The 13,467-nt window shown below is 41.3% G+C and overlaps 1 protein-coding gene across 1 annotated transcript in view; it reads right to left on the bottom strand.

The window, feature by feature from the left end:
* The window catches only part of TENM4 (teneurin transmembrane protein 4), a 653,831-nt gene that overhangs the window by 241,783 nt on the left and 398,581 nt on the right, over positions 1 to 13,467 (bottom strand). Inside the window, exons 7-8 of the mRNA XM_082052895.1 lie at positions 5,497 to 5,749; positions 368 to 466 (exon numbers count right to left, since the gene is read on the bottom strand). Coding sequence (XP_081909021.1) covers positions 368 to 466; positions 5,497 to 5,749 — 352 coding nt within the window. The remainder of the gene's footprint in view (positions 1 to 367; positions 467 to 5,496; positions 5,750 to 13,467) is intronic.

The raw sequence follows: 13,467 nt of genomic DNA, 5'->3' as shown, positions 1-13,467 counted from the left end.
GTGGAAAAATATCAGTTTAACAATAAGGTATTAGGCTGCCAGCACAATAACAGTGTAAGGTTTTTATGAAAAATAAACTAATCTTAGTTTATATGGGACTCAAAATTGCTGTAGGTACTTCTTCCTAATGAAATTACTTTCCAAACAACAAGGGAAAGAAAGGAAAAGGCATGCTGTGGCTCACCAGCATATTAATGACTCTGCCATTAATATGTACGAGACACAATGCTCCAAGCTGCAGAACCTCATTTTTTTAAAGAGGCCAGCAATGATGTTGCCTTCAACATCATTGATATGACCAAATGCTTTCATGCAAGGATCATAAGGACTGTACAGTAAACAGAGAGATCACGTAAGTGTCACATACCCATCATTGTAAGCACCGTCATGTCGGGAGGAGGTGAGAATGTCCATCTCAATGAGGTTGTCCTGCAATGTCTCTAGGAATGTCTGCTTTGCTATGTTTCTACATACATATGGAAATATGAATGAAGCCAGTGAGTCATGCATATATGAAGTGTGATTCTTATAAAGCACAATGGTTATAGTGCAGTTGTGCATGGAATTAGAATGATGGACCATATATTTATATGTATAAGATGCTACACATATACATATATAGATTTTAAGAATGTTCACTTCTCTATATATACACTATATATATGCATATACACACATATAAGCACACACGCCCATGTGCATGTATAAAAAAAGTTGGTGTCTTTGTTCATTTCACATTATTTATTGCCACTGACACATGAAACCTTCTGAACTTCTAGAAATCTACTCAAAAGACTGGATTTCAATCCAGTGCAGCTGTAACCTTGTTACACTCCTGCATCTGCATTATTTTCACTCTGAAAAAGCACAGTATTTACTCCCCACCGTGGCCAAGACCTTGGTAGCACAGTTCCATCTCACATCCTCATGGATTTCCAGTGAAAATCTGTCACTCCTTTGCTGACATTTCAGTTTTGCACTTGACAACTTTTTAATTACCAACTTGATTAACTTCGTCTTCCTCTATGGAGCAATAACTTGCTATTTAGAACCTTGAAAATGCAAGTTTTGCTCAATAGAAGCATTCCAAATAAGAGTCTTTCAGTGATAAACAGCTGGATAAAGGTTATGCTGTAACCCAAGTTTCAATACCAAAGTATTGGCTGTAATCTGGACATTAGAGGCCATAGGTGAGATATTTAGGGCCTGAACATGAAAAAGCCTAATTTTGACTTCATACACAATAGTGGCATTTTGCAATATCTGGGCTCCCCAGCATGTACTTTGAGTCACATTTTGACTTATACATGCTAAACTTTTGTACTTTTTGAGGACAAAGGCAAGAACATAAAGAATTAAGTTAGATGCACAGCTGGAAACACATTGTGTCCTTCTCACCTTCAGGCTTGCTTCTCAAGACCTGGCAAAAGAACATTCTTCCCATCTTTTTGAAAACAAAATAAACAGTCCTGATTTTGCCCATGTCTGTTTTCAGCATTAAAACTGAATACAGGCCTGAATGTGAATAAATTCCTGGCTAAAACTAGCAAAAGGACCATAACGGACCATAACCATCGTGAGACTTTAGCACTTACGTAGGATTAAGCGCTTAGAGGATAGAGGTGACATAGTGTGAACTCACAGAGAACTCTGTCGAAGAAACTGGATTCAGGTAACGCGCTGTATGAAGAGAAACCAGCCCTGTCACATTATACAAATCTTGATACTGTCTCTTCTAAACTGTCCTCAACCTTAATTTCTCATTTCTGCTTCCTTCTCTTCCTGCTGCTTGTGCCAGCACTTGTTTAGCTCAACTCGCTGCTTTTGGAGGCCTCTGGGCTGCTTTGACAGAACAGATCTACTCGATCTGAATGCAAGTGACATGACTCCTGTTCGTAGCTTTGGTGTAAAGCGGGTCGACATGCATGAGCTGTGTGCCACAGCACTTGGGACATCAATCCAGCCCCAAGTGTTGGCGGCTTCCTCGCATTCCCTGGGAATGCAGGAAAGGTTGGGCGTTGGGTTCAAAGCAAAAAGAAGCAAGGTACGTGCATGCACGGAGCATTTAATGGGTAAGAGGCAAGGCATCTAGCAACACGCCCATCAATAAAAGTTCATGGGTAGTTAAAATCCACGGCACGCTGGTTCCATGAATTTCAGTTGCGGATTGTCAATAAAACAGAAGGCGGAGGGTTACAGAACGTCCTAATGTGTGTATTTGTAATGGAGAGGTCGCTGGGTCACCAAGGTGATTAATGTGTGAATGTCCTTGTGTCCTGAAGTCTGGGCAGAATCTGCTCCCCTGGAGATCACCTGTGAACAGCTGTCCGGTCACAAACCACTCTCCCTTCTCATGGCGAGTTGTGGTGACAGACTGACCTTCTGTGATTACCACATGGAATTTCCTGGGAATGGAAGTTTCCTGAAAGCCGTTGGTTTGTCAACTAAATGTCCATCTAGTTGGCTTTTATTTGCTCCCGCAAGGTAAAATGTAAAGGAACAGAAAAGAGGCCTCAGAAAGAAGAATGAGGTATAAATATGTGGGGGGAACTGACTTACCTGTCAGGAGTGACTGCTGAGCAAAGATCTTCTCATCACAACCTTGATAATATATTGCTTTTAAAGCAACAATAAAAAGGGAGCAAACAGGAAAAGAAAGGAAAAAGGAGAAATAGAGAAAAGGGAGTAAAGGGAAGGTAATGAAAAGGAGGGAGAGAAGAGGAGGGGCTCTTCCTCTTGCCACATATAAAGTTCTCAGATATAGGATACACTTATCGTGTCAACTGTATATTTGTGCTACACATCTCTGTTTGCCTTTGCATTACGGTACAGAAATTTCCAGGCAGTGACAAACTGTCCTCAGTTCCCAGTTCTGAACGTTCTCTGGAGTCCAAAGCAGCCAAAACCAAACCTCTTCAAACCCTGGGGTGCTTAAAATCTGTAACTGTGGGCACATTTCGCAGCCTGTGACAATCCCTGTTTAAAAGTCGTAGATTCTTCTTCATGTTGTCTCTCTCTGCTGACTAATACGAGATTTTTTTAAAAATTTGATATTCAACAGAAATACAATTCATTTCTTGACATGAGATTACTATAATCTCCTATTGCTACACTTCAAAGGTCTTAATTCTTGGATTAATGTCTCTCGAACGGGATTTATTTTTTATTTTACATATTGGACATTTTATTCTCTTAGGTGGAGGTCTTTTATTTGGTTCTAAAAATCTTTGCAGTGGGAAAGGTCAACTTGATGGAAGAGGTGGAACTGGGCATCCAAGTTTGCTGAACAGCTCTGAATCCTGGTCCTTTGTGTCTATAGAACTTCCAGCAAAGGAAAGGGAAGAGCAAACTGGTAGAGAGGAGGTTTGTCACAGAGTTACTGATCATCTATGCAGCACGGACTCTTTGCATTATGACGCTATTATAACAGTTTATTTTCTTAATGTTGTTTAGTGGAGGAACAGAAGCCTGTCAGTTGTGCTCTGTAAATGTGTTCATTTGCTGTTTGGCATAAAGTTGCAATTTCTTTTCCAACATGTTCGTTGTCTGAAGGGACGCTGGGTAAAATGACACCATTCCAACCAGTGTGTCAAAAGGCACAAGATCAGTCTTGAAATGATTTGTTTTCTACATAATTAATAAAATGGTCAAATTGAGATCAATTACACGTGTGACTGATTCGTAATGCAAGTAAAATCACCGTACGATGCAGAAGGAACTCTTCATGCAGGAAAACTTCCAACATCCAGTTTAGTTAACAGCAATAATGTGACCAAACCAAGTTGCAGAAAGAACTTTCAGATCTTGAACAATTTTAATCCACAATAAATTTGTGGAGAAGAAATGAGGACAATCTTTAGGATGTACTCATTTACAGAACTAGCCAGATAATTCTTTCCATGAACTCCTGCCTTTGTTAAGATGTAGTAGAGTTGTGTCTCCATCTCTGATTGCCAACAAAATGGCACAAATGGGGACAGGATGTTTCAGCAAAGACCTTTTATCTGTGATATTCCTCCACTGATCCAGCAGCAAGGATGTTCCTTCTCAGTTGGACGGTGGTGGGTTCTGAGAGACTCCAGTCAGATATGAGGATGTCTTGGCACTAGTAAAACAGTATCTTATCTCTTCGCCAAAGAGCTCACACCCTGGTTTAGAAAAAGGCAAAGGGCTTCCTCCAGAACTACAGAGGATTACTCACAAAAGGGCTGCAGGAGCAGGGCCTAAGTATTTTTTATTTTTTTATCTTTTTTCAAAAGAAATAACACATGGAAGTCACTTCTTGGGTATATATGCTCAAGAATTTAACACAATCTAAGTACTGAAACTGTTGCCAAATCACGCTTGCAGTACTTGCTTAAAATTTTGTCTTAATCTTTTGGATCCAGCTTCTTAGTTGGGTCTTTTTAATCAAGCAGTCGCAGAGAAATTAATTATCCTTAAATGCCAGAAAATGTTAGATTCAGGTCTGGTTTGGATGTTTCAGAGGGCCAGCAGACATAGCTCATTCTCAAATCATCGGCAGACATGTTCATTTTTAACAACAGTTTTCTTAGCAGAATCTGGCAAAATCAGATACATTTTGTCCCAGGACACGGACGCAGCTCCTGCTTTGTGAGACTTTGTGATCTTTGTGAGACTCCCACAGACGTTAATTTGGTCCCTGGCTGAGCCTTCAGTTCGTGTATATTTTTTGTTGTCTAAAATCTTTCTTGTTGGTTTGAGAAGGTAAGAGAAATGAGGGGAAAAAGGCAGCTAAGTGAATGTAAGGCCTGGAAGACACCAGGTATGGGGGGTAATGAATCCAGCACCTCCAGTTCCTCAGCAGAAAAGCCTCTGGAGAATGCAAAAACTGACTTTCAAGCGTGACATCAAGAAATAGATAAGTGAACCATCAGATGGGAGGACTAAGGCTGAGGGAGTCTGACAAATCCCTTTTCCAGAACCTAAACAAAGCCATGAACTAGAAAAACTCAGTGACTGTTTGTCACACCCACCGTGTGTTGCATAGGTAGAAAAGAATATAAATGTTAAATGGAATCATTATTAATTGACTGGTGCCCTGCTATGCAATGTTCCACACTTGCTGGAGCAATGTTGTAGGACAGTGAAATGTTAAGAGCTGACCTCTCCTTATTAGATAAACAAGATCAGCTTTTCCCGAATGATGTACCATGAAAGTATCTGCTTGATGAGGCACAGAGAGAAGGCTAAATCTTTTCAATATATTGATTGATTTCTGTTTCTTAAATAGAATATTGATTTATCCTACCACATAGGAAGAAAAGACATTAAAGGAAAAAAAAAAAGAATGAAAACCATGAACATTCTAATCTATGATCCTGATTCCAATTTCAAATCAGAAAAATAACCTTATGAGCAGGTTAAAGACAATATTTTTAGTTTATGAAAGAGCGTTTTCCTCTTCTCCTAGTCCAAAAAAAAAGACACAAGGAACAATAAATCCAACTCAAAACACTGAAGAAAATGACCTACCGAGTCTCCAGCGGGATGTTACTGTTGAGTAACCAGTTGTCCTGAGCATGGGCTGGCTCTTGGGTGCCGGTGGGTTGGTCTCCAGACAGAGAATGGTCCGTAGGGGCCGGGCTGGGGTTGCTGCGCGGCGTGAAGTTCCCTCTGTTTAGGGAATTGACGGAGGCCGCGTGGTGCTGGCTCGGGGTGTGAGCGTGCGATATCGGAGGCGGCGGAGTTCGAAGTCTCGAATGATTTTGAAGGTTCGGAGGATGATCTGAAACATAAGTCAAGTATTTTTTACGGTTTGGGATTTGAGTTATTCCATACTGCACTCACTTATGTGCAGGTGCTTCTATAAAAGTACGAAGGCTGGGGTGCCACGTGCCCTAAATCAACCTAAAAAGGGCACCATAGCCTTGTTCCAAAGGCTCTAATGGCACATACAGCCAGCTAGAAAAATAGTTTGGTTTCATCATGCACCAAAGTTATGAAAGCTTAAAGCACCACAAAAAGGCCGTCCTGACAGGCAAGTTAACTCCGATGAACAACTGCAGGTTGCAAACTGCAATCTATCTGTGACGCTGATTTGTGATAAAGCATGAAAAATGTAACCGGCCTGGAGAGATAACACTTTAGAGCAATTTTATGATGGATTTACAGGTCCCTGTGAAGTTTGTTCTGCCTGTTCTGCTTGAGAACTTGCAACAGTTAAGTCAACAAGAAGACTGAGAATACATTTAATCATAAACAGAGTTTGGGGAAAGCCATAAAACTGTGTCAGGGTTACACAATTTAACAAAATCCAATAGTTTGTAGTGTTAGAGATGTACTCAAACTGAGTAAAAAATGCATGTGGTATAAAAACTGAGGTGTCAGGAAAATGAAACAACATCCAGTGAAGAAAGATGCAAAGATCAGTGATGGCTACTTGGAGTAAAACTCCAAGTATTTGTTGGCCAAGAGTCTGAAGCAGGTTAATTGAGCAAATCAAACACTTAGGAAAGACCAACCTAGTGCTGATTATATTTGTATTTTTATTTTTTTAAGTAAACATCGAGGATTTTTTTTCACCTGTTTTCCAGAAAGAAAGGGAAACTAAAATATTTGATGGAACTGGAGGGGGACGGACAGTTCATAATACTGCATATGTGATACAGGAACCATTTCTCTCTGATATTATGCTCAGAAGTCATTAATTATATCCTATCAATCTAATACTTACCAGACTTCTGTATCATGAAAAACTAACACTCATCTGCTCTCAGAGAGCTCAGAACTGAAAGACCTGTGCATAATCCCTAAATTACAATGAATGGTATCAAAATGCCCATGACATTCATTGACATTTTTGAAATCTGGGTTGGGACTTGGATTCAGGAGAAGAACAGAGGAAGCATTTACAACATCTCTGGAGCCTCTTGGATATTTAGACACATAAGAAAATATAAAGATGTGTGAGATACAACCCATCCCTTCCCTCCTCAGCCTGTATTGATTTACAATACCTCACCATTAACTATGGGTGATTATATCGCAACCTGAGGGTGGTTGAGGTGGTCTAGCAAGAAAATAGAAGGTGTTAATTATGAAGGTGCCATTATGCTGTTTGAACGTGTATTTATCTCTGGCTTTGCTAGGTTAGACATGGGACTAGGGGGTTTATATTTCAAGGGGGGAATTAAATGCTTTTAGGGTCCCAATCCATCTTACCCTGGACTCTGAGAAGAGTTAGAAAACAACTTAAAAGTGCTGCTCTCTCTATATCAGTACAACAGAGAACAACTAGCTCACAAAAGAGATCCATACTGGCCATGTGCATTTGGACAGGTAGATTCTCCTCTGAGTATTCAGAAGTCTGACTTAGCAAAGCTCATCCCAAATTACTAATGGACTCTGACCTAACATGAGCTAGTCCTGGCTAATTCTGTACGTCAGCCAGAAAACTGAAGGGAAGGACAGAGCAACAACCATGGACTGTATGGAGGAGGAAAATCAGAATTAAAGAGGTCTGGCCGCAGCTCTGCAGCACCACGTGAATCAACACATCCAGCCATCCCTGGAGTGGATATTATTGGGGACTGCTGTTTAACTGCGATCCTGACTGTGGAGGTAATAAAAACAAGAATGGAAGAACCCCACTGCTGGGAAAGTTAAATGAGTGACTCCTTTTCCCACTCAACATCCAGAGGCCACCATTGCTTGGCTGCGGCCCCTTTGCTGGAGGCAGAAGGAAGATGGGAGATGGCACAGAATCCACCAAAACCCACGGTCTCAGGAACAGGTCTGTGTGCACACAAAGGAAGGCTGGAATAGTTTATTAATTCCAGGCTGAGGGAGAAGAACCTAAAGAGAGGATTTCCAGTTTTTAGGGCTGTCATTTTATCACCGTCCACCAGAACTGAATTAATTCTGGAGACAATGACTTGTCTAATCAGGAGCAATGTACCAAACGTTTCCAAGATCAGTTATTCAAGTTTTCGTTACAACTGATGCCTGAGATGAATCCTCTGCACAAAGAGGAAAGGGGGCGAATGGGTGAATCCTGGAATATACAAAAGGTGTTTCGCGAAGTTCTCCTGCTCTGGGGTGACTTTCCATAAACCATTTTCAGACTGTGAGTCAGAGCCTGTTTCCACAGATCTGTTATGTAAATTCCAATTTACACCCTATTATTGCAGACACATTGCAGATGCTATTATGGATAATGCTTTAGAATCAAGTAAAAATGTGTCATTTTCATTCTCTATTTGCATACCCTCTGTGATTTCTTTGCTAAGTAAAGACAGCACATCTATCTTACTCTGCTCTATGTGATCTTTCACAGGATTTTATGGCTTGTATTTCTTTTTTTCTGACATTTAGGTAGCTTTTCCTCCCAGAATATTTTTAATTTAATTCATATACAAATTCTGAACACTTCTGTCATGTCTGAGCATTACTGAATTTAATATACCTTGACTAGGATTAGCAACTATTACCCTTGCCTTACTATCTTATTTTTTCCCTTCTTCTCAAGTTGAGGAACATTAGAAAAAAGGTGTAGATGAAAGCACAAGCTATGAAATCTTCCTACTGAAAATTACTGCAGCTGTGCAGGATTTTCTTGATGTGACAAAACTATGGAGGTTCTTGCCCTCTGAGGTCTCCAGAGATCCTATGGGATTTGCAAAGGGTGAGGGAAACCCATAAAGTGAATTCTTTCTTGATTTCCTAAAATTGCAATTGTCCTCTTACTTGAACATGCTCTTTGTAACTTGTACCACAATGTTTGAGTGATATAAAGTGTGTGGTTATGTTTACCCACAGGAATGAGAACCTTAATGCTGGTTGCAGTGCCTCTCTTACATCATGTATGTGCGTGAATCTCACACAGTGGGAAGATGCTCTGATTATCCTGCTCTATATTATATATAAATGCTCTATATTTATAGCTGCCTAGGTAGCAGTAAACTTTTGCCCATCCAACCGCATAGGTGGGATACAGGGGAAGTGAGATAGAGGTTTTTACATCTTACAGCAAGCCCTTAGTGGGACAACAGCACCACAGGAATCTAGAAGACGTTACAGAGGAGCAGGACACAAACTGTACTCATAGAATCATAGAATGTCCTGAGTTGGGAGGGACCCACAAGGATCATCGAGTCCAACTCCTGTCCCTGCACAGGACAACCCCACAGTTCACACCGTGTGTCTGAGGACGTTGTCCAGTCTCTTCTTGAACACTGTCAGGTTGGGGCCGTGACACCTCCCTGGGGAGCCTGTTCCAGTGTCCAGCACCCTCTGGGTGAAGAACCTTTTCCTGAGCTCTTCTCGGTGACAACCAATGATAGGACAAGGGGTAATGGGTACAAACTGGAACACAAAAGGTTCCACTTAAATTTGAAAAGAAACTTCTTCTCAGTAAGGGTGACAGACACTGGCCCAGGCTGCCCAGGGAGGTTGTGGAGTCTCCAACTCTGCAGACATTCCAACCCGCCTGGACACCTTCCTGTGTAACCTCATCTGGGTGTTCCTGCTCCGTGGGGGGATTGCACTGGATGAGCTTTCGAGGTCCCTTCCAATTCCTGACATTCTGTGATTCTCTGATGTCCAACCTGAACCTCCCATGGCACATCTTCCTGCCATTCCCTCGGGTTCTGTCGTTGGTCACTAAAGAGAAGAGCTCAGTGCCTGCTCCTTCTCCTCCCCTTGTGAGGAAGTTGGGTTCCCCAAGACGTTTCTTAACCAACTATAAAATAACTATCTGCGACTTAGTTATCTTGTCCTACACAAATAAAGGTAATTTTCAAACCCTTCCTCCTCACAGTTTTCCTCTTCGGATTCCACAAAGACATGGAGTTCATCATTCCCTCTTGTTGGAATGGAAAACCTGACATATGGTCTACAGAAGGACAAGCTACGCTAACAGAGCACTGAGGAATAAAACACCTCGTAAAATGACCCCCCTCAAACTTCCGAGAGCCTGCAGAGTCAAACACCACAGCCTCGGGGATGGTTTTTGCTTTGAAGAGACAGCAAGCAAGATCTCTCAACAGCAAAAGCGTCCTTACAGCCTCAGACACCAGGTGCCGGCGAAACAGGGTCCCAGTGATAAAGTTCAACATTTCGCTGGCACTGGGGAAATCTAAGTAGCTCAGAACTTAATGAACACCCCTGTAAACCTCGTTTTCTCTAACGGGTCTCCAAAGTGTGTCAAACACGAAATATGTCAGTATTCAAACGTAATGAAAGATTGGAAATGTGACTACAAAAGACACCAATACCAATCAAGTTGCCTATATGCTGATTTTTTGTTTGTTTTTTAACATTATAATGTCAGTGACTAACACTGGCTTGGTAACCACAGATAAAGCAGAGCTGAAAGATAACTCAGTTAATGGAGCTTGTACTTGGCACATACCAGAGAGCCTTGACAGAATACTGTGAATGAAGTATTGAATAAATGTGAACTGTAAAAAGATTACCAATCAGGAGCTAATATGACAAAATTTGAATAAAAGGTCTCAACCCCGTGTTCCCTTTCCTCCCTTAATCTTTAATGAGTAGCACTGTTTTGAAATTAGTCCGTGTAACAATTACACTTTGTGATTCATTAGGTTTTGGGATTGTGTTCAGGGCCAATGTGCTAACCTTGGACTGAAAAATACATCCTCATCTCTTTTTTTGTTCCCAGCTTCTCCTGTTCCTCCACACATTTGTCATTTGTATGTCTGCTCATATTTAGACAGCCCGATGCCTGGCTGGTGTCTGGGTTAGGTACAGGGAATATTTCTCTTTACTCACTGTATATAGCGCCAGGTGGAATGAATCATTCACTCCCCCCTTGAACTTCAAACTCCATGGCAGCTGTGCTGACTAACTTGGCAGTGTCACTTTGGGCAATCGTGCTCGTACCCACGCACCGAGAAATCCTCCCCGGTGAAGAGCAAACAATCCTTTTTAAAAGTAATGAACTTCTGCATTTGACTGACAGAGCAGCAAAGAGCTTTGCTTCGGCTCCAGGACCACGTTTCAATGTGCTGGAGATGAACACTCACAGCACTGACACCACCAGCCAGCTGGAATCACTGTCCCGGGCTCCTTGTCCCTTTGGGTGTTTATGGAAACTGGATTAATCTGATGTGCCACCTCAGGTCAGGCAAACGATGAAAGAAGGAACTGGGTTTTCCCCAGCACCATTGTAGGGGGCACAGAGAGTTTTCGGTTGAAAGTAAGACAGCTTGCCAGAAACAAGTTCTCTGTCAGACACAGGGCAAGCCAACGATGGCATCTGCAAAATAAAAAGCAAGCAGGATATTCAAACCCCAAGCTGGCAGACAATGGAAAAATAAAAGGTGAAAAATCAGGATGGGAGATGCTGTCTGCTCAGAGGGTACTTTGGTGGTTTCTGGCGACAACCATGATCAACTCCAGACTGAGCTTTCCTCCCGTTTCCATAGGATCCAGCTGAATGTGCAACATCTGGACTGAGCTGAGGCAACGTGCAAAGGTGGGACCTGTGTTGTACCAAGCATGTCCCTCTCAGAGCTGTTATTGGTATTCTGCAATCTAGAGGAGATTTCCTCCTTCAAGGAATGTCCTACAACACGCTCTGTCTACATGGGTCAGTCAGGTAGTCTAATTTGGAAGCCACCCCCAGGATGGTGATAGAGATGGAGTGAAACAGGTCCCTCAGTATCCACATTATTTAGCTGCAAAGAGTCTGTTCTCCTTCACTATCACTTAAAAACTGCAATTAGTGATACAATTTGAGTGACTCCATCTCTCCTTGAGAAGTATATCCACCAAATTTGACTTAAGACTAGTTTCTCCTGCCATCAAGAGAAGTGTTTGTACCATGCTGTGAAATGTATCTTTCGCTGTAGCAACATCTTGTGCTGCTGGTTTTCAAAATGCTAAGCCACAAAATGACAGTGAGTCATAAAAGAAAACAGAGAACTGATGTATAATCCCTGTTAAGTCACAAAACAACAATATGAAAGCTACCTTGATGTTTTTTCTCTATTTTATTTTAAGTAACAGCACAATAGGGAGCTGCTGTTCCACCAAGGACTCTCAATACAGAAAAGCATCATCCTCCCCATGCAGTTAAAATCAGCAGTGTGTAGAGTTCTAGAGACTATTTTGGTTCAGAGAGTCTTCTCAAAGTTGGGCCCCTTGAATCCCAATCTTTACAGCCTTGTATCTCACTGGTACTTCATCATTCTATATGCACAGCCAAGCAACTATGTTTTATGGATGATTAAGGTCTAAGCAAAACCTTCCTGTGTGCACCTGCTTTATAAATTGGTGCAGTCTTGTATAGAAAAATCTCACAAGGATCGGAGACTATTTCTTGGAAGAAAATGGCTATACAGATGTAAAGAGTTTGAGTGTTTTTCTAACCATGCCAATCAGGATCAATGAAAACAGGACTCTGTAACTATCAAAATCTAAACTGGACCTCCAGCAGTGTAAAATGTGTAAAACACGCAACTAACCTTTAGCTTGCAAACAGAATGTTACCAGTAGCAAGTGGAAACGGAGGATCTAGAAACCAGAGGACTAACAAGTTTAGGCTCTATAAGCTTTGAGGACTTTATTCTGAAACATAAGAAGCAACATCTTTTCTTTAGATAAATTACATAAAAAATCAGGCGCACCTGGATGGTGTATGTGCACATGTACAACTAGTTGAAGCTCCCCTCTAGCTGCACAGATTGACACTTCATTGGCTTTACTGCTCCAAATCAAGTCCAAACAAGCCACCTCCTCTGTATTTTTCTCATCAAATGTGTACATTACATGCAAACTTTCCTCTCAAGTGCCAAAGTGCCTTTGCAAAAGCAGAATATTGACTTCTGGGTTTGAAATCAATTTTTTGTTTGATGCTGGGCTGTCAAGCTTTGATCGTACATAGTGAACGGGAGCTCTGGGTGGTTGCTGTTTTCACCAGTATGCATCTGATTGAATTGAACACCCTACAAGCAATGCTTTTAAAAAGGTCCCGGTCACTGTCAAAGGATGATATGTAGACTTTTAATCCATGGTGTTCATTATTTAACTTCATAAAAGGAAATCATAGAGTAATAAAATCAAGGCGGAGTATTACTATTTAGATTCTGACAGTTCATGAAGAATCGATGCCTTAAACACAGAGGAAAGTGGAAAATAAAGAGAATATCTGGCAGGATGTAAATGAGTTACTTAAATTTAAATTATGTTTAAGTTCTGAAACTGTTACTGGAAACATGGGAAAGCAGCCTCTACAGTGTCCAACTAAGCAAATTATATTGCAGGCCTGGAGATTCTGGATTTTCTATTGAAAACCTTTAACTACCCTGATACTATACACCAGAGACAATAGCAACCATTGAAGGCCCAAGTTCTTGAACTGCTGACCCTTCTTGTCTAAGCATATCAACAAACAAATAAGCATATATTTCTATATAAAACAACGTATCATTATAGCTCCTTCCCTCTCAGCAATGCCCCAAACACAGAAGCTGACCC

This window comes from Streptopelia decaocto (assembly GCF_964273445.1).
Source record: "Streptopelia decaocto genome assembly, chromosome: 1".
In the NCBI taxonomy this organism is placed as follows: Eukaryota; Metazoa; Chordata; class Aves; order Columbiformes; family Columbidae; genus Streptopelia; species Streptopelia decaocto.
This window is presented reverse-complemented; position numbering and strand designations above follow the sequence as displayed.